General features: G+C 41.4%; 1 protein-coding gene across 1 annotated transcript in view; it reads right to left on the reverse strand.

The window, feature by feature from the left end:
* KCNMA1 (potassium calcium-activated channel subfamily M alpha 1) overlaps positions 1-27,946 on the reverse strand; it is a 1,099,869-nt gene that overhangs the window by 307,762 nt on the left and 764,161 nt on the right. The window contains 6 exon segments of the mRNA XM_045291187.1: positions 1,592-1,610; positions 2,788-2,953; positions 10,429-10,498; positions 14,301-14,383; positions 16,739-16,844; positions 23,023-23,133. Of these exon segments, the coding sequence (XP_045147122.1) occupies positions 1,592-1,610; positions 2,788-2,953; positions 10,429-10,498; positions 14,301-14,383; positions 16,739-16,844; positions 23,023-23,133 (555 nt within the window).

Genomic DNA, 27,946 nt, shown 5'->3' on the forward strand with positions numbered 1-27,946 from the left:
AGACAGATAGATCCTTGCTCATTCCAGGTTATTAGATATGTACCTTAGTTAATTCTAACCCAAAGACTTCCTCAGTGCCAAAAGGCCATGTTCAGAGAGGTGCTTCCTAACTTGGGGAAGCTGGCCATGGACAAAAATAACATGGTAATATAACCCGAGGAGAGAAATGTGTGTTCAGTTACACCAGGGCCTGGCTTGCAGTTTCCCACATGCTCTTCCTCAATAGGAACTTGGAAGCAGGATTAGCTCCACTGGAGGGGAAGTTCTTGGCTGTGGAAATGAGGCCCTTCAGAGTTTTGAGAGAAGTTGGGTAAAAGTTCTCCCTGTGGGTAATGACACCGAGGAACTAGCATCCCAGATGTTTGTTAATTTTCTTGACAGGCAGCTTTAGTTACCATTCAGGCACCACAAAATCAAAACATATGCATGGCCAGTGCCCCATGTGTGGTGGGCCTTGCCAAGGTTCATGTCACATCAGCACAAGGAAGCAGAACCCAGCTCCTAGGACCACATGCCTGCTCCGATGGGCAATCCCTAGAGGAGGAACTCATCACCCGGGCTTGACTGAGACAGCCCATAGAGTTCTCTTGGTGGCAGTTCTTCATCCTGGGTCTGGGCTCTTTGTTGAATATAAAGATACTTTACTACCTCTGGTTTTGGTGGCTTATCCCAAAGCACAAACACAACCACTAGAGACTGCCCTGCTGCCTCCATTTTATATTCACCTGCATTCAACAGGGGAATGGTAGCCTGAATGAAGCCATTTAAATGAACGTAATGTTCTCCTTTGTAAGCTGGGTCTGATCCAGGAGTCCCACCTAGTGGAGGTCTCTGGACACATAGTAAGTACAAGAATAGGTTGTTATAAATCAAGTCACAAATTGCTATGCATATAATGAAAGTAATTGGAAGCACTTCAAAACAATTTGTTCTTTTACATAGAACAATGTTAATTATCTGTTGGCTAAATATTTTTCCTGATTTTATTTTTAAGATTTTGTTCTATTGATATATATAATTCACATATCACACAATTCAATGGATTGAACATTAAAAAGGGTTTCTCAGTCATCACTGCAATCCATTTTAGAATACTTTCTTAACTCTTATACTCTTTATTGCTAGCTTTACATTTCCTCCTGACCTCCCTTGCCATAACCCTCAAACCTAACTAGTTACTGTTCAGTTATTGTCTCCATAGATTTGCCTATCTTGGATTTCATATACAGAAAAACACATACCCCAAAAAAGCAACAACAATAACAAAAAAAATAGAAAACCCTCAATCAAAAAAAAAAAAAAAAACTAGAAGAAATGTAAAATGGGTCAAAAGGGATAACAAATGATAAGGTGTTAAATTTTAACTATGTCTACATTAATCTACTTTCCAATTCACTCTGTCTGACACCAAGGATGAATTCCCGTTCAATGGTCAGTGGTAATACTCCAGCGGTTTAATCCACGTGGGAACTCTGCTCGTGGCTTTCACTGTCATGTACAGCCTTCTGCAAATTGGGTGCTCAGAATTTAAGCTCTAATAGAGTTTTTTGGTTCCAATTCAAGATTTTATTATTTTCAATCCTTGGATCACACATGCTTCTTCCATGTAACTCAGGGTTTAAAGTTGGAGCTTGACTGGCCAGCCTTACAAAAAGTGAGAGTGAGTCCTTTGTACTTTGTCCTCTCGCTTCAAGCAGAGCCGTTTCTTCAGCACTACAAGATAACTTAATGGTGGCAGTGGATAGAGAGGGAAAGACAGCAAGAGCTAGAGGCCTCCTGCCTTGACGGCAGAGCATCTGCCTCCTTTGTGGTACCTGGTGATGACCAACTAATTTCCTCAGCCTCAAATGTTATTTCTTTGGCTGGAAATTTCTATAATTGGAAGAGAAATGTAAACTGAGATCCTGAGTTAATTGTCCCAAACTAGAAAGGCTCAAGCAAGTCCGTTTCATTACACTGATTTCGCCATGTGGACTGCGCAGAATAAGAACAAATGAGGACTATCCTGGTGTTACTATTGCCCTGCCCTGCAGAGGCTCCTTGTGCAGAGGCATGGACTCCCAGTCAATGCCTACAACTGCACGCTTGGCTTTACTTTGAAGGACAGAAGGGGCCTTCTTCTTCTTGCAAGAGTGTGTCTAGCAGGCAATGGATACTTTAGGCTTTGGTAGTGGCCTCCCTGTCAGCTGTGGGGGGGACCCGGTGGACAGGGAGCTGAACACATCCAGACCACCTGTCTCCTGGTGTCAACGGCACTGCTCCCAAGAAGTTGGTTCATGGTTTCACTCTCCATTCAAATAACCATGGCATGTCAGCCCTGCTGGCCTCCTTGATTGTACAGAAATAAATAAATGAATTAAGTTGTTGGGGTTTGGGCTTCGGCACAAACACATGGTCTGCATTTATCCTCACAGTGAGAGGTCCACCAGCCACTTGATATAAAAGAGTAAAATGATAATTCTTTTCTTTGGGCGCTCCAGTGCCATATGGAATGTATATAAATCATATTTTTGTTTTAACAGCAGAGGCTTTGTTGATAGATAAACATGTGGTTTATCCATGAAAAAAAAGGATCATGCTTTGAACAATCATTTAATGGCCGTGGATGTGCCAAATAAAAATAAAAACATAATTTTGAAAGCAGCTGGCCTCATGCCCAAATCTGTAACAAGGAATTTCTCCTTAACCAAAGTGGTTAAAGCACATCGATCTGTTTTGAGTTTAAGCTGTGCTCTCTAGTCAACCCCATGACAAATTGAATCCCGGGCTAATGTGCTCTAATAAGACAAGACATTACCTTTATGCATGACCTCATGGAGAAGAGGTTGGCGAGCATTGTGGAGAGGCCTTGAGCCAGACAGCTTTGGGCTATGAAACCCAGCTTCAGCTCGGCAAGGCAGATTGCATCATCACCCTCTTTCCAATTCCAGCTTGGGATGTTTAGCAGATGGGCCTGTGGAAACAAAAACAGGTATGAAATTCTGCTTTTGTAAACGTTCAACTGTTTAAAATATCCTTGTGAAACTCAGCCCTGACCAATGGCTCGGGGTCACTCCAGCTTGTTCCTTCTCTGCCTGAGCTGGGGTTGGATGAATTCTTCTCTTCCTCAAACGTCCATGCCTCTGGAACACTGCTTCTGGGCCTATCCAACCTGCGTCCTTCTCTCTGGTTTGCCAGAGGGAATTTCCTCTTGTGGTAAATATATTAAGCCCATGTTATTAGGATATCTGCATCAGTTCCTCATAACGTTTGTCTCAAATAGACTGAGACTGTCAGACACCTATATATTTGATGTTTCCTTTTTATTTGCCTTTCCAATACCCTAGAATCAATGGCTCTCAAACTTCATTGGATACGATCACTTGGAAGGTTTGAGGGTCATAGATGGTTGGGTCCACCTCAAATATGGGGTGAAGCTGGGGATTGACATTGCTAACAAGTCTTGGGTGGATGCTGATCTGGCAGCCACACTTTGAAAACCACTGCCCTATGATGCTTATCAGGAAAATCATAGGTATTTTAGAATCTCTTGGAGAGGGTTGGTCCTACTTAGCAAGGAAGTGAAACTCTAAGACAAGGATATAGAAGGACTGTTCTTTTAAATATTGTTAGATGGATTGAGGCAGAAAATCAGAGATGATAGTTTAAAAGGTTCAAGATTCAAAAAATTCTCCAAAATTGGGAAGTGGGTAGAAAAACTAACCAGAAAGAATTTTAAGAGTTTTAATGTCAAGTACAGCAGTCACAGTAAAAAAAAAAATCAGTTAAATAAATCCAAAATGAGAACACCTAACTTTCCAGCAGACAAGAAAGAAGGCGGGGGAAAGCTAATAAAATATTATTTTAAAACTAAAGAAAAACCAACCCACCCAAAAGAAAAAAGATGGCAATCACATAAACCAAAGGCAAATCTTTAAAAAGCCAATCTGAAAAGTGGTGGTAACTAAGCACAAATAGAAGCCAATCATCTGACACTTTACAAAGAAAGCCAATGTTTTCTTGTTAGAAATGGTCTCTAGATCAAGGGAAGTAAACTAGTCGGGCTAGTTACAGGGTGCTTGATCCAGTTTGAACAGTCAGATTTAAAGAAGGAACATGATAAGAGGAAATTGACAAGGATAGGAGGGTTCTGGAAACCATCTGTGGAGGAACAGATACATGGACCAGCCACAACTGAACTGAAGAAGGGATGTCTTCACAGAGGCATGATTTTTACATTTGAGTATGTCAGGTGCTTCCACGTCAAAGAAGGATTCATTCGACCTGCCCTGGCTGGTTCCAGAGGCCAGAATCAAGACTGATGACTGTATATTACAAGACCACAGTTCTTTGGATTTCTATATAAAGGAACTTATTAAGAGGTAATTTTTCTAATAAATGGAGATAGCTGTCTCTAAAAATACAAAATTCTTGTCTCTGAATCTCAGTATTTATCCAAGACTTTGTAGAAAGAATGCTTACTTTACATAAGAGATTGAACTAAAGCGCCTTTATGATTCACTGCTAATGCCAAGATTATATTTCTCTGAAACTGTTATTTCTCTCCCAGACTCAGGAGAGTACCAGGAGGGCTTTCTCCTCAGACTCAGGAAAGTAGACAGTAGTTTTACCAGAAGGAGATGGACAATTCCATTGTGTAAACAATGACCAAATCCAATGTCTTGGTGCTCTGCTTTCAAAAATATCACTCTTGCAAAATTTCTCCTGGCAATATCTACTGTGGAAATCTTGTGGATCCTAACTCAGCCGTGCTTACTCTTGGGAAAGATAACTATATCCTACTCGATGGTAGCATGACTAAAATAGTTCAATGTGTGGGCCATAGCACGTGGTCATTTCTGTCAAGATGAGTATTAAAGACTTGTTCACTTATTTATTTCAATTTCAACAACCCCTACCCTTTAACCCAGTTCTCTCTTTACTCTCCACGGGCTTAAGAAAGCTGTGTTTTCCCTTTTATGCCCCTGGAAGTCCAGGAATAACATCAGTCTAATTGGATAAATGGTCATTGATATTATCATCATCTGTGGAAAAAAGGGAAGCAATTAAATCTAAATAATTAACAAGTAAATCATTTAGTATAAAGGAAGATGTGGCTGGTTAAAACCCTAACTTTCATGGCACCTTAAAACCAATCAACCAACAGTCAAACCTTTTTGAAGAAGAGTTTCCCATGTCTACATGCGCCATCAAGTGTGTGGAATCCAGGTTTTCAGGATTGGGTTTCTCATCTTGTCATCTATTTGGGGCCCTTTAGATATGTTTTACAAGTTATTATACATGTCAGAGTCAAGTACAATTGGTTTCATTCCTCAGACTTCCCCAGATGCCTTTATGACTATCATAGTTTATCTAATCACACAGAATAGGGACCACAGAAAGAACGTGCCAAAAGCATGGATGGAGTCTGTGTGCATGAAGCCCAGAGAGGAGAATGGTCCAGCAACTCAACGTCTTTGTTTCTGAAAACTTTGTCCTTTGTCAATTGTAGGAAATATGTGTCTAGTGGAACATTCCAAAACTGGAAGAAAGCCATTTCTAATTTGAAAATGATAAAGCATAGGTCTGGCAGACCCAGCCCCCCCCCCAACTTTTCCCTTCCCGTACCCCCCTCACCTCAGTGAAGAGGCACATGAAAGCACGCTGTTCTGGGAAATTGGAAGAAATTAATTCCAGCCCCAGCCCCATCTTCCGTCACATACATGAACTTAGCAATGTCATCATGAGGATTAAAGGAGGTCCTTTAAGAGAAAACACTTTTATACTAACACCCAAGTGTAAAGGCTCCTAGATGGCACACAAATGGTTTGTGATTAACTACTAACCTAGAGACGGGTGATTCAAACCCACTCATCAGCACCGCATCAGAAAAGCCTGGCAGTCTGTTTCTGTGAAGAGCAGGGATACGAAAACCCTATGGAGCAGTTCTACTCTGTCACACATGAGGTCACCCTAAGTCAAAACTGACTTGTTGACAATGTGCTTGGTTTGATTTTACCCACTACAGGGGTTTATAGTGAAAAAGCTCAAAGAAGTTGCATCTCCATTGGAGCAATGGGACTTGACTTCCAAATCAGAGATGCGGGGCTATTTTACTAGAGTCTCCAGGAAACAGAAAGGTCCACTAATAGTTAAATCATCAGGAAGGATACGTTTCTGAGATGTCATGAAAGTCAGTGACACTCAAAGAAGATGCCTGCACCACCTTCCTTCTGCGTTCAGAGATGGGCAGACTGAAGGCAGTTGTTAGCTTGACCCCACAGTTGATTCTGACCCAGAGTGACCCCATGTGACAGAGGAGAACTGCCTGAGAAGATGTTCTTGGTTGTTGTCTTTACAGAAGCAGATTGTCATGTCTTTCTCCCTCAGAACTACTAGGGGAGGGTGGGGGGGTTTGAACCAGCAACCTAGAAGCTACCAGTCAAGAGCTTAATTATTGTACCACCAGCATTTTTTAATGAATCTATTGATATATATTTTTAAAATCTCCACTTTGAGAAACACCAAAAAGTACCATTTGGTTCAAAGGGCTATAGCTTTAATTATAGAGAAGGTGGCAATTGGCATTTCTCTCTTATTTTGCTGGCTGCCAAGTGACCGTGATTTGTGCCCACCAGGCCTACTCTGTCTGTGAAAAAGCTTAGATCCCATGATTTGAAGTCACACTGGGATGCAAAAATGCACAGATGGTCAAGGGCTAAATTAGATAATGGATATCAAAGCTATTTAAAAACAATAAAATATGATGCAAATGTCTGTGATTATTATGACAAACTCAGAGCCAGTTTTACATGCAGCGAAAGTAGGCTCTATGCCACTCTAGCCTAAAACACATCATGTTTAGAGCATAAGGGAATGGAATTCTGTTCATTTTAAGCCTGGGATTCAATTGTGGAGCGAAACATTTCTTGGAATATATCCACAGTATAAAAACTTTGCACATACGAATCAGTTCCCTTTTAAAAACAAATTTTAATATGTGGATATCCCTAGGAATCTAGTCATGGATGGAGAGAAGGTGCTAGAGAGGAAGACAACATATTGAAAGGGAAGAGGAAAACAAAGGCTGAAATTACTCCAAAGGACTAAGGCCACATGAAGCTCTACCCCACCTTGAGACGAGAATAAATGGATGGTGTCTGGCTTCTACTTCTTACTGCTGTGAAAGGGATTATATTAGAAGGTCCTAGATATGGTGGAAGAAAACTGTGAAATAAAACTTCAAATTATAGAAAAAGACCAGACTGCCTGGTCAGATAGAGCCTGGTGTGACCCTCAAGACTAGGAGGGATATTGAGATTTTGGAAATATTTTTTTAAAAGACCAATCGCTAGAGAAGGATAACTTGTGTGGCCAAGTTAAGGGTCACCAAAGAGCTGTCAACGAAATGGATTAACACAATAGCTGTAACAATGGGCATAGACATACCAACCACCAGGAATTTGGCAAAAGACTTTGAAGTCTGCATTTTGTTAAGTTTTACATACAGCTTCCTGGAGTCAGAATTGACTTCATAGTATCTAACAATAGCAACAAGGGGACTTTTTATCTTTCATTTCATTGTCAGACAATTTTTCATCTACTAGAGACGAAAGAGAAAGTGTACTGGTTATTATTTGACATCTAATTTCTAGTGAAAATACAAGTAGATTCTCTTAATTCTACTTCATAGTCTTGTACTGTTTTCTAAGACACTGCCATTTACCTTTTCAATTTCTTAAAAAATATATATATTTTATTGAGAATTAGGTGAAAGTTTACAGAGAAAATTAGTGTTCTACTCAATAATTCATATACATTTTATGTCATTGATTATAGTCCCCCACAATGTAATACCACTCATCCCACTTCTACCCCATGTTTTCCATTGTTCAAACTTCCTTCTTTTCTAAACTCTCCAACTTTATGAACTTTGCACTTGTACAAATGCTTCCCTTTTGATTTTGAATAGTTGATTGTCTAAGGAACACAGACATCCAGTGGTATTGTTCACCATAAAGACCTGGTTGATTATTTGGCCCTCATTATTGAACCATATTGGACCAATAGATAATTTCATGATAAATATCATGATAATATCACAAGAAAAGATTGAATCTATCAATGATGTAATTGTATTTGGACCCAAAATCAATTCTCTGGAAGCAGCAGTCAAGAAATCAAATGACATTTTGCACTGGGCAGAAGTTCTACACAAGATCTCTTTAAAGTGTAGATGAGCAAGGACATCACATTGAGAACTCAGGTGCACCCAATGGCATTTTCAGTCACCTCGGATGTATGTGAAAGTGGGACAATGAATAAGGACGACCACAGAAGATTTGATGGATCGAACTATGGTGCCCTCCTCCAACCCTCCTGGTATTGCTACTCCCATTTCTGTTCATAAGGGGTTTATCGGACCTGGATTCTCTGTTTCATGAGCTCTTCTCTGTATCAGTGTACATGTTCCCGTCTAGCCCGAAGTGAAAAGCAGGACTGGGGTCATGATAGTGGGGGTGAGGAAGTCTCAAGGAACCAGAGGAATGTTGTGCATTTCTTTGGTGCTATACATCACCCTGGTTGACTCATCCTTTCCTTGTGACCCTTTTATGAAGGTCAAGATTTCTATAATTGACTGATCTTACCTAATCCTGAGATCCAAATAGATTGGTTTCTTCTAAAAAAAAAAAGTATTTTGAGCAAATCACCATGGATAGGTGGATGTCTTCATTGGGTTTTTTTTTTCTGAATAATTACAATGCAGAGTTTTGTGAATGAAGTTCAAGTCTATATGATCATGATGATACTGACCAAGTCTTACCTGGACCCTAGGTCAGTTGAGCGACTTGCAGTTTAACAAGAACCACAGAGCGAAATCCTCCCTAATTACTCGAAGGTGCTGCATTGGACGGAGGACAAGGCAACTTACATCTCTTTCTAAATTGCACAACACTGATTTCCCTATTCAATCTAAAGTCAGCGAAAAATCTAAACATTACCTTAAACTTAAAGCATTCCCACAACAAATGAAATTTCAAAGAATACATGAAAGGAGAACTTGTTGCCTCCAAAACTGTCACCAGCCACAGCTTTGTTATTAAAATTCACATCGACCTACAGGGGCTGCCATTTATATGTATATTACATACACTTCTCTGCACCAAAGCTTCTGAGTTACCTAATATCCTTACTTTATCTCCTCAGTGTCCTTGAGTTTTCTGAGGCAAACAGGAGAATATCATCTTGAGTGCCCACCACCAGCCTACTGGCTGGAGAGCACCACATTCTGCAGGGAGCCACCTGCTGAGGGTGGGGTAATGGTGGCAATGGACAGTCATTACCAATGGCAGGCCAGTTACTGACAGCAGGTTCCACTCAACAATGGCCTCTAGTGCACCTCCACACAGCAAAATGGGCCGGTATTTGCCAGCAATTAAGAAATAATGGCAAGAGACTGGTGCATTTGGCAGGATGGGGGGGTCTTCTCCGGGTCACCTGCCTGCCTATTTTGTAGGGAATATGGCCTATAAGCTGAGGCCCACTCTTACTCATGACCCAGCAGGGAGTCATTTCGCTCACGCAGGACACCTGGCTCTAGGTACTGAGTTGCCTCCAGTTTCTAAGCCTCGTTAAGGAGATAACCAGCTCCAAGTCAGACAGGAAAAAGTGCCACGGTCCCTCCCCTGAAGCTGTTTGCCTGGGGATGTACTGAAAGGACATTGCCTTTGGTTGAGAAGCTAAACTCCGTGAGAAGCCAAACACAAGGGAACCAGTGCAGTATCTGACTGATTTTCTCTCCAAACCCCAATCATAAGCTATAACACTAAGAAAATTCCTTTATATTTAATCTCCAGATCAACCACCATTTTTCTAAATTTGATTTTGCACATGCACACTTGAGTTTGGGCACAGTGTTCTACATTCCCCACCGAGGGTGCAGGCACAGAGGTTACCTTCCCTGCTGGAGGCACTCTCTACAACTTAACTGTTAAATCCCTGCAGGCACAAAATGGGGTCTCTCCTTGGTGTGTGTCCAATGTGCTTTAAACTATAGTGAAATCCTCAGATCAGGAATTCAATCAACGTTGAGAGGAGAGATGACCGAGGCCATGAAAATGGCAGTTGTTTGAATTGGTTTGGATGGAACCTCAAAATATGTCAATGTTCTGGGCCTGAATGAAGGAATTGGGCCTTTTCTTTCGGTGACCAACTATACACGAGTTGTCGGGCCTGAAGACACAGCGTAGGCAATATTCTACCCAAGGTACCTCTGCCCTTGCTTTTGAGTTGCATTGGTTCATGCATATGTGTTTTTGTATGAGTGTGCACATACATGTTGTGCATGTGTGTGCCTGCGTGTGCACATGTGTGCCTGTGTCTCTGTGCTGAGAGAGGAATTGGACTCATCTGCATATTTGGGTCTGGAACTGGCTCTCACTGTCTTACCTTGTTGTGATACTGCAGCATCTGAGTGATGATTCTAATCTTCGGATGGTAGTTCTTTATGGAGATTACTCTAGAAAAAGAAAGAACCAAAGGTGAGACATTTTCCTTACCCAAAGGTTCACTGATGGAAGATTCAATTGATGAACTGCAAGTGAGAGAAAGGTGGGGTCAATACTCAAGGCCACTCAGAAGAGTTGCTGGCACAAGAGGCCAAGTTAAACTGTATTTCATCCTCCCTGAAAAATAAATCACAAAATAGCCCCAGATTCTGTTCGGGGCCTAAAAGGAAGGGGAGGGGTCTTGTTGACCCTTTGATGATGTGTGTATATGGATGTAAATGCACATATGTGTAAAGGGCAGAGGGTGGGGTCTTGGAGGAGAGAGCTCAGACATACATACTTCTTATATAGAGATCTACCAAAAAATCAACACCAAAATGGCTGCCATCAAGGTGACTCCAACTCAGTGATCCTTATTGGACAGAGTAGAACTTTCCTCTTTCTGGGTGCAGACAATCTAATCTTTCTTTCCCCACGGAGCGAGGAGGGTTGATCTTGCAGTTAGCAGCCCGACATGTAACCCTCTATGTTTACCACCAGGATTCCTAGAATCTTTCAAAGCCAGCAAAACTCCTGAGGCTCCTGGGGTTCCTAATCTCTCCTATCTGAAGCATGAACACAGGAAACAACACACTCTGGAGCACAATTCCCCAAGTTAACAACTGAAGATGACCACGACAAGCCACGACAAGCAACAGGACAAATCATTCTCATTGCCACACATGTGGTTATTCTCACAACATAGTGTCTAAGCAGGGATCTTCAACAAGACCTACTTCGACTCAGCCTTCAATAGCAAAAGGCCCCTGAATGATGACTTTACACTGGTCAGAGATAACCACCAAGGCTTTGCTGAAGTCGGAGAGCTGGTGGAAACATGTACACACACATAAACGTCCATAAATCTACACTAGGGAAAAAATCACTGCCTGCTCTCACCCTCAGGGCCCTTGGCACAGTGGTTACACCTGGGTCAGCAGTTTGAAACCACCAGTGACTCCACAGGAGAAAGATGGGGCTTTCTACTCCCATGAACGTCTACAGTCTCTGAAACCCACAGGGGCAGTTCAACCCTGTCCTAGCGGGTCGCTGTGAGATGGCATTGACGCCTGGCAGTGAGGGCGGTGGGGTTTGCTCTCAGCCTCTCTTCTACTTCCATGGCAGTCACCGGGAAGGAGCAGAGAACAGGCACAGTGGAAACACCTGGGCTCTCGTCCTAGGTATTTCTACTAATGAACTGAGTGACCTTCAGGAAACCCCTCGTTCACTGTGCCTATTTCCTCATCTGGACATTGGAGACAACTGGACCTGCTTTATTTACTTCACAGGCTTGGAATGAGTGTCCAGATGTGAAAATGCTTTGAAATCATTAAATCCTCTCTCCACATGGAAATTATGGTTTTCCTCATTACAGACTCTCTCAGAGGTGACATTGCGCATTTCCTTCTGTGGCAAGAACAGCTAAAGAACGGAATGTTACAGAAAGGCTCACCCTCTACGCCTAATCAGAAAGAGAAGTGCCTTTTTTATGGCCACTCCACAAATTTCCCTCCAAGACTTGCTCTACACATCATTCTTATCCTGCTTTCTATGATGAAGGAAAGGAAGTCATGAAACAGCTTAGTCAGAAAAGCTGCAACTTGAGAAACTGCAGAATCCGGTTCTCTGAAGCCCCCACTTGCCCAAATTCAAGACGCTCTTGCACAGGAAAGATTTCATTTTGCTTTTGAAAAAGTGTTGTGTGGGCCCCTGACATCCTTAGAATTAATGCACAACATTTGCTCCTTTCCAAAAGGTAGATTGATCTCATTAAACTAAGAAGAAAGGAGGTTTATACAAATAAGAAGACAGAAAGAATTTTTAACCCGAATTTTCCATGTCCTTTTGCTCCTTGGGCCCTAGTTCTGGTTAAAGAGTGGGTTAACTGCAAGTCAGATGCTACCTTTGCCCTTGGCATCATGCCAATCATCTTGGCATCTGTGTCTTCATATTAACAGTTCACAGCCTTGGCGTAAATGAAATATTTTGATGAAAATAAATGTCCATTTCAAGACTATCCCTCATTTATATTATTCACTTTGGAAAAAAAAAAGTTGTGCCAGCCCCAAACTTCTTTGTGGGGCCAAAAACCGTATAATTCATCTTCTTTCCAATTTCCACTTGAAAATCTGAACATAAGGAAGCTAATTTCTTAAAGGCTGTATTCTTATCATTTCATCTGGCTCTGAGGGGAGAAAGCCTCTTAAAATTGAAGGATGGATTTCTAGGTCAAGGAAAGGGCAGAAGATGCACCCTGAGATGTTGGCATGGTCACTTCGAAGCTGTGAATACTTACAGAATATCTGGCTACCAGGGGCCTCAATGTGAAGCCAGACCCTAGTCTACCAGCTCTCCGCAGCCTGGAAAATCCAGTAGTACTTAGAGAGAGCTCGTTGGTAAACTTCCTTAAGATAACAGTCATAGTGCTGCAAAGCATAAGTGTTCAGCTGCTCAGTAGAAGGTCGGGACCCACCAGCTGCTCCATAGGAGAAAGTTGTGGCAGACAGTCGACTTCCATACTGATTGGCAACCAGGCAAGCTCTATCAGGCAGTTCGACCCTGCCCTACAGGATTGCTGTGAATTACAGTCAACTTGAAGGTGGTGGGTCTGGTTTATGATTAAACGCATTTCCAAAGAAAATTAGTAAAAGGGAACATTGGGCTAGCTGTTGCCTTCCAGATGTTGGTGGGCATGCTCATCAGAAATAAACTGGAGGAATTCCCCCACCTGGCAGAGAGGAAAGAAAGCACTTGTTCCTTAGGGTCACCGATTAAATCCAAAGACAAAAGAGATGTCAGTACTGTTATGATTCAAAGGCAACTTTCCAACCTTCAATCTCAGGTAAACTCCCAGGACCCAGTAACCAAACTGCAGGGATTGCAAATCTCTGTCTAGACCAGAAGCATGGCTCTTCACAATGAAGCAAGGATTCCTGGAAACCCAGTGAAAGAGCAATGTTTTCTCACAGTTCATCTCCTCTTCAGAATATTCTCTCTATTAGGCCTTTGTAGTTCTTTTAGCTACACTGCTGCTCATACCAGTGAAGAAAAGCCTTCCAAGGGGCCACTGGGCAAAATGTCTGAACTAGTTAGGCATGTCTTTGTCACAGTGTTTCTCAAACAGACAATTCTCAGTTGTGAGGGGGTATATTGTGTATTGTAGGATGCTGAGCAGTATACCTGGCCTCTTTTTACTAGATGCTAGAAGCAGCCCTGCTGCTCCCCCTGCCCCCACAATCATCATCACCTTTGAGACCCACAGATGTTTCCAGACATTGCCAAGTGCTCCAGGAGAGGAAAATCAACCCCTGACGGAGTGCTTCAGTCCACTCCCTCTTCAGGAACACGGGCCTGGGCCCATCTAAATCTGTGTTTTCCCTTTTGTGCTCTCTTTCAACGTATCTGAAACCCCATACTAGTTGTAAGCCCAGAGTTCCTAACTGTTAACAGTGAGCTTCCTGTTGATCACACTCTATATTAAAGCCATTCTAACCCATCACATCCTCTGCCCCTGGGCCTTCTCAGGTGGCAGGATAATGATAGTGTCATGGTTACGAGTTGGGCTGCAATCTGTAAGGCCAGCAGTTTGAGACCACAAGCACCTCTGAGCAAAAAAGATGGGGTTTTCTCCTCCCATAAAGAGTTACAGTCTCAAATGCCCTATGGGGACCCCGTGAGTCACCATCAACTCTAAGACAATTTTCTTTTAATGTGGACAAGAAGGTCCAGAGTAGATGGCCACTACCCAGGACTCAAAGGCCTCCCCAAGGTTACCTCATGATGTTGGAGGCATCTTCAGCATCCGGGTCGGCGCAGTACTTATTGGCAAGGATTAGGCACGCATCTGCTGACTCTATCTAAGATACCGAAAGGAAAATCACAAAACACAAATATCAATAGCATCTCGCTCGACAGTTCCTGGGAAGCATGATAAGCTTATAGTTTTTGGTCAAACGTGTATCCTTAAAATTCTTGTTGTGGTATAAACATTTCATCTTGTTTCTGCTGGAGGGTACAACATGTACCCTGACAATTATGCTTGACATTTGCATAGTCTTTCTAGATTTCTTTAAATATCAATTAGTTAATTCCTTTCCCTTCCTCCTTTCCCAGTGATTTAACTGCACCATCATCCTAACTGTCCCAGTGGAGAAAGGGGGTAAGCTAAGTGGCTGCGGATTTGGAAATTTCGACTTCAAAGTCCTCCGGCTAACCCTTTTCATTATCTGTGAAATACAAGGAGATCAGATAGCAAGTCCATAATGTTCAGTACTTAATTTTTATTCATAACTTCAAAAGACAATGTATCTATATGTCTGAAGTTGTGTTATAGATGAACACAAAATAGAATGTACTGACTTATCTAAACATGAGTCAAACAAAAAATCCAAACCCAGGTTCAAGTTGATCCCGACTGGTGGATAACTCATACAACAGAGTAAAACAGCTCTATAAAATTTTCTTTACTATATTCTTTACCTAACAAATCACTCTGCAAAGTAGCTGGGTGGGTTCTAACTAATAGCTTTCAGTTTAGCAACCAAATTATAACTGCTTGTGTTCCCAAGTGGCTGTAAGCATGAACCAAGAGATCTTAGAAGGGATCATGACCTTGATATTGCTAGTAATTACTTGCATTTAAATTAGGTCTATGAAATATATCTTATGATTGCATAATCCCTCACATTAAGATACTATTTGGATAATATGAAGATGCCTTGAACTATATAAATAGAACAAGTCGATGCTGGCTCAGGTCGTAATCCGTTTGACTTGGGATTTTGAGCATAATGGAGCATTCCTACATTTGATGGGGAGCAAGGTTTCCTCCATAGCATGAAGGTAAATCAAGAAAGTATTGCTTTAAAAAATCACAGAATCCTTCATAAGATACAAAATGTCAAGCTATATATTATCACTATCTAGTCCAGTCCCTAAAACCATGAACTTCTGAGCCGACTTTTTTTTTCTTCCCCTTAATTTAACTGGCCTGGCAGATTACCTCAGGTGTGACTGTTTTGATTACACCATTTTTGGAGTGCATGTTAAGTTTTTTTAGAAGGCACCTAAAGGAAATTAAGACAAGTGTATTACTGAGAGAACTTGTTGGCAACAAATCTACTAGTTCCACAGATATACCTGAAAACATTTAGTGGGAAATCCATGCACAGATGAACTGAAACCTTAGTAGCAATATTTTCGTACTTACCTTCGTATATCAAAAACTGCTTCCAGTTTTCCTTAATAATCTAAAAAATCTACCCAAGCTTTTTGGTTGATTTATATTCACCAGTGAGATTGTTTACCAAATTATGCAGTGATCAACTAGCATTTATACTATAAATTTTTAATATACCAATGTTTTGCAATTATTGAACGTGCTTCCAAAATCTATCTAAAGTAAGAAACCAGCAAATGTCATTGTGTTGCATCCCTTTCCCTTTTTACGTCTCAAGTGTGTTTCAGGAGAAGATTGTAAGCAAGACTTGAAAAGGCAGATTTCCCCAGAAGCATACTACCAGAAGCATGCATGTTACATTTGTATATCGAGTCTTTGGTGGGGAAAAAAGGAAGTTCAAATGTTTTATGACTTATTAAAAATCTACTATATGCTATAATACTATGTCTTTAATGTTCTTTGTAGATGTAAATTTAAAATGTATGAGCTTCGTTGAGTCCAAATTAATTCTCAAGATGTGACTTACTTGATTATGTTGTATTTGAAATTATTGAATTTATCTTCTTTTTTCAGGAGTGCTAAACAGTGAAAGAACCACCAAAATCAATCAATGCCACCACTAGTCCAGGAAGTACCTGGGCAATCCATATTATCAATGTGATTGGTTGCCAACTGAAATGTTGGAGGTCGGAATCCACACAGAGGTTCCTCAGAAGAAATGCCCACTGAGGTACTTCTGAAAGATCCGCCATTGAGAAGCCGGTGGTGCACAGTTCCACTCTGACAAACTGGGGGCTGCTGTGAGTCAGAGCTGACTCAGCAGTAGTTGGTTAGCTGGTTATAACTAGTCAAGTATGGAATGCGTACAGGAGGCCCAGTGTAATGCTAATGTGAAGATTAGTGGTATTTGATGTATATCACTAGGATTCAAGAAATGCCTTTTGGCCAACCTAAGAAACATGGCCCCATACCACGGATTCAGGCCCTCTGTCCCAAGATGACGTAAAGGCAGAAGCCAACTCCTCTTCCTTACCTTGACTCTTGCAAGATCATGTGGATTGAGGACTGAACCCTGATAAAATTCCACCTGAGTAAAATGTCGCTTGAACAGAGCTTCAAGCTCCAGGTTAGGAGAAATGCTGTGTGGGGAGAGAGGAAAGATCTATTAACAAAACGGACTCCACTGTGCCTGTCTCCATGACCTCCCTCCACTAATTTCCACAATGAAAACCTGGAAGGAGCATTCATCTTCCAAGTCATTCCCCTTCTTGCCATAAATACAAAGCTCACATTCAAGAGAACTCAAGATAAATGAACAACAAAACCAGTGCCCATGACCTTTGCAAATTTTGCATCCTACAGCAAATTGAAAGCCTTAAACTTGGAATAGAGAAACTGAGACTGTGGCATTAGTGATTGATCAAAGATTTTCCAAAGAAACCCATCCTTTTGTCTGTTCCCTTTGCTTTAAATACCCTTGTCCTGCTTCTCCTCTTCACAGACTTCTCATATCTCACGGCTTTGCTCAAAAAGATCACCTCTGAGAGGCCACAGACAAGCTTGTCTTTCTCTGTGATTATCTTGCACATACGTGATCCACACATCTGGTGTACCAAATATGTACATGAATTGTGAGGATGGAGTCAGACTTGGCAGTGTTTCCTTCTGTTGTGTGTAGAGTTGCTATGAGTCAGAACCAACCTGAGGGCACTAACAACAACGACAAGTATCAAGTCATAGGCCTACTGGCGTCGTGGTTAAATGCTCAGCTGCTAACTGCAAGGTTGCTAGTTAGCACCTGCCACACACTCTACAGAAGAATAATAGGATATGACAGTTGGATTCCACACAGGTGATAGCCTTGGAAACCCTAGGGAGCAGATCTACTCGGTCCTAGGAGTTGAAATCAACTCCATGGAAAGATTCTTTAATTTGTCAAATGCTAAGTCAACTATTGTCCAAGATTCAGAGGGCACTGAACGAATGTGCACTCACTTCCACCGAACTCCAGCCAGCCCAGGCAAGGGCAGTCTGCCTTCAGGGCTTTTCTAGGTCTGTCCTTGAAGGAGATCACCATACTGGGGTGAAGGGGGTTCACTTAGTTATGAGTCATACCCTGATTGTCAAGGTTACCCTGAAAGCTCTTCTGTCTAACATAATATATGTATCAAATCATGGTCCTATTCCTGTTCTGGAAGACCGGACTCTGACTGTGATGTTTTGATTTGCCACGTCTTGCATTTGTGACAGTTCCCTTTGCCTTCTCACATCCTTTTAAAAGCGCTGCATCTCCACAGTCACTTGGACGCCATTATGGCCTCGTGCTAATGTCTCCTAATTCCAGATGACATGTCTTTGACTTTGTCCTGTTTAAGATTTAATAAATGCGCTCTTGAAATTATTTAAAAATCGCCCAAGATGGATTACATATTTAGTAATAAAAACACACCAACATTTTTGTATGTATACTTTGTAGTAGACTCTGCTCTAAGTACTTGGCAATTACTTAGTACTCAAAACAATCCTAGAGCAATGATTGTTATTAACCGAAAGCTTCCAGAAGTTAATTAATGGGGATATCTACAACAAATCTGACCTCAGTATATGCTAGGAACCCAGGTGAACCCCAGTCATTGAACCACAAGCAACCAGTGTCTGTATTCAGAAGAAAGCAGTGGAGACTAGAAAACCAGCTGCCCATACAAATCCATCCAATCTCCCAATGTCTATTCCAGCTCACACTTCTTCCTCACACCGGCCCTCCTAAACAGCACTGATCTCTCCCTGATACCAAGCCTAGAAGCCATTTTTTTTCCACTTAAATGGACCTTAGCGTGCATTGGCTGACGTTAGTGTTTGTTATTGGGTGCCATCAAGTTATTTCTGACCCATAGTGGCCCTATGCACACCAGAACAAGATGTTGGCTAGTCCTGCACCACCCTCACAATTGTCCTTATGCTGAAGCCCACTGTCGCAGCCACTGTGTCCATCCATCTCCTTGAAGGTCTTCCTCTTTTGTGCTGCTCCTCCATTCTACCAAGCATGATGTCCTTCTCAGGGAACTGGGCTCTCCTGACAACCTGTTCAAAATGTATAAGACAAAGGCTTGCCAACCTTGCCTCTAAAGAGTACTTTGGCTGTACTTCTCCCAAGACAGGTGGGTTTGTCTTTTTAACAGTCCATGATACTTTCAATATTCTTCTCCAGCACCACCATTCTTCTTCGGTCTTCTTTATTCCATGAGGCAACTGAAAAGACCATGGATTGGATCGGGCACACTTTAGTCCTCAGAGTAACATTCTTGCTTTCAGTATTCTAAAGAGGTTTTGTATAGAATACTTACCTAATGCAACTCGTCATTTTGGTCTCTTGACTACTGCTTCCATGAGCATTGATTGTGGATCTAAGTAAGACAAAATTCTTGACAACGTCCATTTTTTCTCCACTGATCATTCTATTATCTATTGGTCCAGTTGTGAGTAATTTGGTCTTCTTCACATTGAGTTGTAATCCACACTGAAGGCTTCAATCCTTCATCTTCATCAGCAAGTGCTTCAGTTCCTCCTTATGTTCAGCAAGCAAGGTTGTGTCATATGGATATCACAGGTTGTTAACAAAACGTCCTCCAATCCTGATGCTACATTATTCTTCATATAATCCAGCTTCTCTGATTACTTGCTCAGCATATATATTGATTAAAATGATGACAGGATGCAACCCTATCGCACACTTCTCCTGATTTAAAAACATGCAGCATTCCCTTGTTCTGTTTGCACAACTGCTTCTTGACCCAAATAAAAGTTCCTCATGAGGACAATGACGTGTTCTGAAATTCCCATTCTTCACAAGATGATCCATAGTTTGTTGCAATCCACATAGTATGAAATCTTGGCATAGTCAATGAAACCCAAGCAAACACCTATCTCTGCTTTGAGTCAAGGTCCATCTGACATCAGCCATAGTATCCCTTGTTCCATGTCCTCTTCTGAATCCGGCCCGAACCTCTGCTCTAATAGCTGTTGGATGATATTCAGTCAAATGTTACTTGCGTGTGATATCGATGATAGTGTTTTATAATTTGAGCATTCTCTTGGGTCACCTTTATTTAGAATGGGTACAAACATGGCTTGCTTCCAATTAGTTGATCAAGTAGCTGTCTTTCAAATATCTTGCCGTAGAGGAGCAAGTGCCTCCAGTGTTTCAACTGGTAGTCCATCATTTCAATTGGTAGTCCATCAATTGCTGGCACCTTCTTTTTAACTAATGCTTTCAGTGCAGCTTGAAATTTTTACTTCAGCGCCATTGGTCCTTGCTCATATTCTATCTCCAGAAACAGTAGAATGTTGACTAGTTCTTTTGGTACAGTGACTCCATGCATTCTTTTCATCTTCTTTTGATGCTTCCTGAATCATTCAGTATGTTGGCCCTCAAAAATTTGTCCATAGAACCTTCCAATATTTCAACTCGAGGCTTGAGTTTTTCTTGAGTTCTTTCCATTTAAGATACTCTGAGTGTGTTCTTCTCTTTGGGTTTTTGGCTCTTTCTCTTGTGCAAAGGCCTCCCTCTGGTCTTTGTACAACTCATTATCATATTTGGCTTTGTCCTCTCTAGCTGTCCTTTACATTTTTCTATTCAGCTCCTTGACTTCATTATTTCTTTCATTTGCTTCAGCTACTCTTTGCTTTCTTTCCTGTCTTTCCCAGGACCTTTATCTTTCTTTATTACTGATGTTCTTGATGTCCTCCCACAGCTCAACAGGTCTTCTGTCATTAATGTCTAATGCAGAGAATCCATCCTTGGGATGTTCTTGAAATTCAAGTCAGAGAGACTCAAGGTTGTATTTTGGCTCTCATGGCCTAGTTTTAATTTTTTTCACCTTGAGTGTGAACTTACATATGAGTAATTGATGATCTGTTTCATAGAGAGTCCCTGGCCTGGGTTTAGGTGGTGATATTGAACTTCTCTAGCATCTCTTCCCACGGATGTAGTCAATTTGATATCTGTGTGTTCTGATCTGGAGAAGTCCATGTGTATAGTCAACTTTTGGGTTGTTGAAAAGAAAAGATATTTATTATGAACAAGTTGTTGGTTTTACAAAATTCTATAATGCAATCTCCATCTTCATTTCTATTACCAAGATCATATTGACAATTGACAATAATTATCAATTCTTCAATTTCTGTATCACTAGCTTTTGTGGTTGGTACATAAATTCAAATAGTTGTATTGATTGGGTTTCCCTGAAAGCAAAGAGATATAATTCGATCACAGACTGCACTGTATTTCAAAATCGATTGTAAAATGTCCTTTCTGTCAACAAATGCGACACCATTCCTCTTGATTGTATTATTTCTGGCAGAGTAAGCCACATAATTTTCTGATACAAAATGACCAATACCCATCCATTTCAGTAGGATATCAATCTTTATATGTTCCATTTCATGTTTGACGACTTCCAGTTTTCCAAGATTCATACTTCTCACATTGGAAGCTCTGAGCATTAGCAGATTTTTGCAGCTGTTTCTCTTTATCTTGAGTCCTGCACCATCAGCAAACGATGATCCCAAAGGCTCTACTCCCAGAGGCTTTGCCCGACTATGTCACCAGGGTGGACGCCACTCCAAGATATCAGCTCCTCCTCAGTCAAATTTTGAGTGACCTCCGACTTGAAAGGCCCATCGTTTAGCACCATCTCTGATAATGTTCTGTTTCTATTCATTAGGCTTTTAGTATCTGACCATGTTTTTAAAATTTGTATAAGGTTTCAGCAGCTACTTCCTTCAAAGTGGCCCACCCATTACTTCTTCATTGTCTGTTATTATTCTGGAAGCTCTGCTGAAGCCTCTTCACTTTGTGTGACCTTGCTGGCATTTGAAAAACCAGTGACATGGCTTCCAGCATCACAGTATCACACAAGCCACCACAGCATGACAAACTTGGCTAACACAAGGTCTTAAATACTCCTCTAATTAAGCACATGTTTCATATGTTCCCATCTTAGATTCCCTACACATATGGGGGTAGAACCTACATATACTTCTCTTATACTTTCCAAAATATTCTGCAGAGATAGGCACCATTGCTGATGATCAGTGGTGACGTATTGAACTGGACATGTGGGTACCATACTCTGGTCTAAATATGTGGAAGTCAGTTCTAAGAAAAAAATTTAAAAGTTAGTTCTCAAACAAGATGGCAAATCAGAAGTCTGGGAAGCCCCAAGTTCCAAGGCATTCTGTGAGCAGATTTGGGTAGAGAGGGTCCTATAGAACAAGACATTTGCACTGAAGCCAACCAGGATTCTAATTTCTCAGCATTGAGCTCAAGGCAGTTAACACCATGTAGAGCCAGCACCACCATGTGAATTTTGCCTTTACAACACTGCACCAAGTTTGGCCCCATGATAACCCATCTCTATAAGAGAAGATAGTATTGCCTATGCCAAGATGTCTGAGTTCCCAAATGCTTCACTCATTCAGCAAAGTACCCTGAGACATAGCTAATAACCTCAAGCACCTTGGGCGATATCTGTAAAATCACGGTAAGACTTGCCTCCTACATTAGTCATGCTGCCCAGTACACTTTAATCTCGTACGATAATATCTAACATTTATTGAACACTTCAAGGTCTCTGTTGCACACTTTATATAGATTAATTTACTTCATTCCCATAGCAACCCAACAAGTTAGCAACCATTGATATCTCTCCATTTTATGTATGTAGAAACTAGTGTCAGAGGGTTATGCACCTTGTTCAGTCAAGATTCAAATTAAGTTGTTTGAGTCCAGACTATGTGCACTTACTCCCTTTGCTAATGAAATGAAGGCAGCATAGCTCCTCATACTGGAGATTTCTAGAAATGGAAGTTGTTGTTACAACTTTACATATTGCTCCCTCTTTGATATGTATCTGATTTGTTCAATATCTCATTCCCGCATCCTCAAATTGCCCACACACAGCTAATCATCTCTTGCAGCCAGATGCTGCATCCACCTGGATCAAATGACAGACCTAAGCTGCTGAGGGATTACAATGATGTCTACAGTCAATAAGGAACCTCACCAATATTTCTTTCAGAGAGGAAGGCAGACTCTTGGTCTCAGAATGCCTCCCCAGAGGCAGACTCTCTTCTCCTCATTTAGCTAGTGATTGCTTTCCTTTTCATTAGTTCTAGATTCATCTCTCCAACAATGTCAGCGGAAAGGATAGCTTACTCAACTCTGCCTTGCCCCCCAATGCGGGCCACCATCATTCTCATTCCTAGGGATGGGCATATGATTGACTTGAGGGCTTATAAACACCAAGAGCCTCTTACTTGTGAAGAAAGACAATCTCCACATTGACATCATCCCGATCCTTGTGCAGAAAGTCCTTCAGGAAATTGGAAACACTCTCCAGAGTGATGTGTCCACAGACCACAATGTGCCTGCATGGAAAAGAGCAAGTTAGATCCACTGGGGCCAGTGATGCCTCAGCACCCCACCCTCTGGCAAGACAGGACATGCAGCAGCAGCAGCAGCAGCAGCAGCAGAGGAAGCATCCATTCCCTCCTTTGGCCTCTAAAAATCCCACCTTCCATTCTGGAGAGGGCTGTTAGGCAAAGCAGGAGGGCTAGCAGATGCTTAGCTACTCCTAGACAGAAAAGGCATATGGCTCCTCACCTGATGCTGCACAAAATCTTATTAAAAGCCCAACCATTTGGCCAAGTGGTTTTATGCATTTAACAATAAGTGACATTATGCCTGTACTTAAATGCTGCATTATCAAGCCCCTTGCAGATTCATATCTCTCCCTCTCTGCCCACATAGTGTCCTCCCGGGAGATTTACTGTATGAGTCTTGGTTTATGACATAGAGCTTATCAGGTAATGAGATAACAAATCTTGCTGAAATGATGATTTTGTGTGTAAGAGAGCAGACTTTTATCAGGGTGGCTAATGCGCAGCTTGACACATTATAGGCTCTGCTGGCCATAAGCAGTAAAAAGAAAATTTTGCATTTTTCTGCCATAACTCCTCTGACAATGGGGCCAACACTTTACAGTAAGTGAGCATTACTCAGGGCTAAATGCGATGCCTATGGAATTGGAGCTCAGGCGGGAAGTCCACACATCCCCAGAGGACTACTTCCTTAGGGTGCCTGAGATTTCCAAGATGGGAAGAAGTCAGGAAGGCATCAATCAATGACTTTGTTCTAGAGTAGTTTGGGCTTCGAATTTTAGAGATGGGTATTCGGTGTTCCCTGAGAATATGAGAACCTCTTCCAGAACAGCACCAGTCCCTCCAATATTTGAGACCAATCTGGTGCTTTCTTTGTGCAGCTACTGTGCCCACTTGCTTATATTTGCTACATAATTCTGACTAACCCCTTTGGTACCAGAGTTATCCCCAAGACCAAGGCAGGGACTGAATGATGATTAGGAAACTCACTGGCTTCTTATGGAGGGGCTAAGTGCAGATCTCTAGCTCACTCAGGCTGATAGTGACAGGGGTGGAATACTTGGCTGGTCTTAGAAGCATGGACAGGTGGTGCATATGGAATTTGGTAATGTGCTGGGTAAAATTTAGAATGGCCAGGTCTCCTGTACTTCCTAATTGCTTCACGCACATCCCAACCAGGCAGAGTGCTCATTGGCTGGAGGCAGTTCATAATAGAAGACAGTGATGATTGCTTATGCAATGTTCCATTAGGTGCCATTACAAGAGCCTGCCCTTTTGTTGTAATTTGGTGCTTGACTAAGTGTGTGTGAATGATGCAGTACACTCACTGGGGAAAGGATAATCATGCAGAACAAAGAGTAAATCAATAATATGCACGGTGCAGTTAATAATATCACCAGGGTGAACTGTTATTATTACAGAGGTGCAGTTAGCAATCAGGCAAGTGGAGGCCATCATGGGGAAGAGGGGATCTCAGTGAACTCCTTCAGAAGATGCATTTCAGCATGGTCACTGCTCTCTAGCCTCTACCTGCAAGGTTTAGGGCACTTGTATAACTTCCATCTAGGTTTTCAGCATGAAACCTACATGACTGTGACTCTGTCTTTACTGTGTGGATGTGACATACAGCGTATATCAAAATACACAATATAAATTGAACACATAGGTTATATATACACTTGTCATGTCATATATTAAAATGTTTCTTGGGGTGTGTGTACATTTTTTGGACAAAATGAAATGTAAATGAATTTTCATGTACTGAATAAAATTTCTGATTCTTAGTTTGCTCAGTGTGCTCAGAAAGTGATTCAAAAGCAAGATCTCCCTCTGGACACAACTACTCTACACCCAACAATGGAGCTACTTGGCACAATTCTAATGCTTCCTTACCACAGACTTTAAAGATTGAGATCAAGGTGAAGATGAATCCTGCTGATAGTCACCCTAACAGGACACATATACAGTCAGGTTTCTTCCGGTTGACTAGATGTCAAAGGGTGCCAGCTCTGATATCTTGCTCTGCCACCAAAGATGTTTGCAATTCTGGCCAAGTTACTTTTCCCCATTCAATGGATAAGGAAACTGAGTGTTAAGAACACCCTGCCAATCTCTTGCTATTGTACCAGGCATTGTAAAGTTCCAAGTTTTGGACCAGAATAAGCTTGGTTATTATTCAAAGCTGAACTCAAATCAATGGCTGGGAAGGTCTAAATATGCATCCTTTCCATCTTGTATGCAAAGAAGTAAATGGGTATCTTTTAACATTCCCTCTTGCTCTTCTGAAATCCTTCATCCAGGGAAAGATGTGTGAGAAGTGAAAGAACAGGAGATCAGCTCCCCCTCTGACCCTGAATCAAAAGCTCAGCCAGCTGATTTATTTTTATTAGAAGGAACCAGGCTTCTCTTAGCGGAAAATGTGTGGGGTACAATAAAGCATATTCCAATGTAATCAATAATATCCCTTAAGTCTTTAATTAGCTTTCACTTCTCTTAAGTAGACAAATGCTGGCAAGAAAGCAGAAAAAGGATATATATATACATTTTCTCATTTGGTGCTAGTTACCCAATGCTACTCTAGACAATTGAAAATATATCTTTTAGCTATAGCATGATTTCTGGGGTGGAGACCAGTCTTTATCAAAAAGGAAGGGGTGTGTGTGAAACCTTCCTTCAACATAATTGGTATTTTTACTCAGAAAAAGAGAGATTGATTGAAAGCAGATTGCCTTTTTGCCCAAGAAGAGTTATTAGGGACATTATCATGGCAACCTTGGAGAACCCATATTGTTCCAATCTGTCCTGTATCTGATTTGAAGATTTACAGCCTTCCCCTTTTGTGCCAATAATCATTTCCCTGCATTTCGTGTCCCACACAGTGAAAGTGATCAAGGAGCCCACATACTGAACATGTTTGAACACAGTTAGAATTGATTGATGGGGAGCGGTTGCCTCTCCCTCCGCATCTGCATTAGATCTGCTTCCGCCAGCTAGTGTTTGGGAAAGTGGTCTTGGAGTAACATCAGAGATAGAGGGTGAGAGAAGAAAAGTTATTTCTCCAAAGTATTTTCAGGACTTTTGAAAATTCCAGTGAAGTAGTTTGGGGAGAGATACTATTGAATAGAGATGAGAAGTAGAATTTATTGTAGCTTTAATTATTGAAAACATTCTAAGATTGAAAGCTAGCAATGCAGCTCTTAGAAGGAACATGATGTCTGTTCATACCACATGATCAGAGGAATGCCAAAGGGATCCCCATTCAGAAATATCTCTATGGGGCTCCATGACACCCACAAATCTTCCATTTGAGATTCATATTCTCAAGAATTCAAACTCCACTCTGATGCTATTTCTTAGGCAATTTCCCAAATTCTAAATGTTACAACTAAAAAGTCGCTGTCCTGGAAGTGTTTGATTAGTATCTGATTCATCAGGTTAACTTAAGAATTGTTTAAATTGATTTATCTAAATTGATTAATTTATTTAAATAGTGAATAAATACTTCTTTTTTAAAATGGAGGACCCAGTAAAAGGTCTGGCTCATGGTTACTGATTGGAACAATGCAACAAATGTAAATCACTATCTAACAGATACATGGCCTGATATAATCTCACCAATTTTTTTTCAACTTTTTATTGTGAATTAACTGGGGTTGACATTCAAATCATCATTTTTTATATTTTGCAAATTATCAAACTACCTAATAGCCTGCCCGGACCCCTACTTCTCGTCTTCTTCCTCTTGTAGAATATTTTCATCTTAGTTCACACCTATCTACCCTCTGTCCTTGCTCTCCCTCTCTTCTCTTCCCCTCCCACCCTTAGTCGTGATCAAAGTCTATCGCCTGGGGTATGAAAAGCCTTTATCTTGATTTTTTTCCTTTTACAATGATCTCATGAAATATTCATCCTTTGTGCTTGACTAACTTCCCTCAGCATAAAGTCCTCTAAGTCCATCCATGCCTTGCAGTATCTCACGGTTTAATCATTACTCTTTAAAGATGTGTAGTATTCCATTGAGGAGTCCTGATGGTGTGTGGGTTATGCGTTGGGTTGCTGACAAAGAGATCCATACTTTGAAACCTCGAGCTAGTCTACTGGAGAAAGGTGAGGCGTTCTACTCCTGTGAAGAGTTAGTCTCAGAAACCCAGAAAGAGAGATCTTCTCTGTCCTATAGGGTCTCTATGAGTTGGAATCAACTTGATGGCAGCGAGGTTCTTTGTTTCTTGTTTTTGTGTGTGAGTATTCTTGTCTAAGCTCACCTGATTTTCACATAGTCCAGTTTCTTCTATGTATCTTTGCAGAAATCTCCCGGAACCTCCATTTTTGAAGTCACATGTTCAACATTTCACAGCCAAGTAAATGGGACATGCCCAGGATGCAATCCAAGTCTCTGAATTTTAATTTATGATGATGGTGGTAGAAGGGAAAGAACATTGGGCAAAACAAACAAAAACCATTGGGTCAATTCTGACTCATTGGGCCCCGATGTGTGCCAGGGTAGAACTATGCATCAGATGGTTTTCAGTGCTGATTTTTTTTTAAGTAGATTGCCAGGTTTTTCTTTTGAGGTGCCTCTGGGTGGATTCAAACTGCCAACCTTTTGGTTAAAAGCCAAGTATTTTAACCATTTGCACTGCTCAGGGACTTGGAAAGCATATAGGCTTGAAAATTTCTGTTTCTGTGTCTCCATGGCAGAGAAGGCTTCAGTCAATATGAGGTCCCTCTGGATACATTGTGGAGGAGTATGGGAGAGGTCCTCAGTTGACCAGGAGAGAGGTTTAGTGTGGGGGTAGGGGTA

This window comes from Echinops telfairi, unplaced genomic scaffold (genome assembly GCF_000313985.2).
Source record: "Echinops telfairi isolate 266 unplaced genomic scaffold, ASM31398v2 ScPeMD7_70;HRSCAF=299, whole genome shotgun sequence".
Classification (NCBI taxonomy): domain Eukaryota; kingdom Metazoa; phylum Chordata; class Mammalia; order Afrosoricida; family Tenrecidae; genus Echinops; species Echinops telfairi.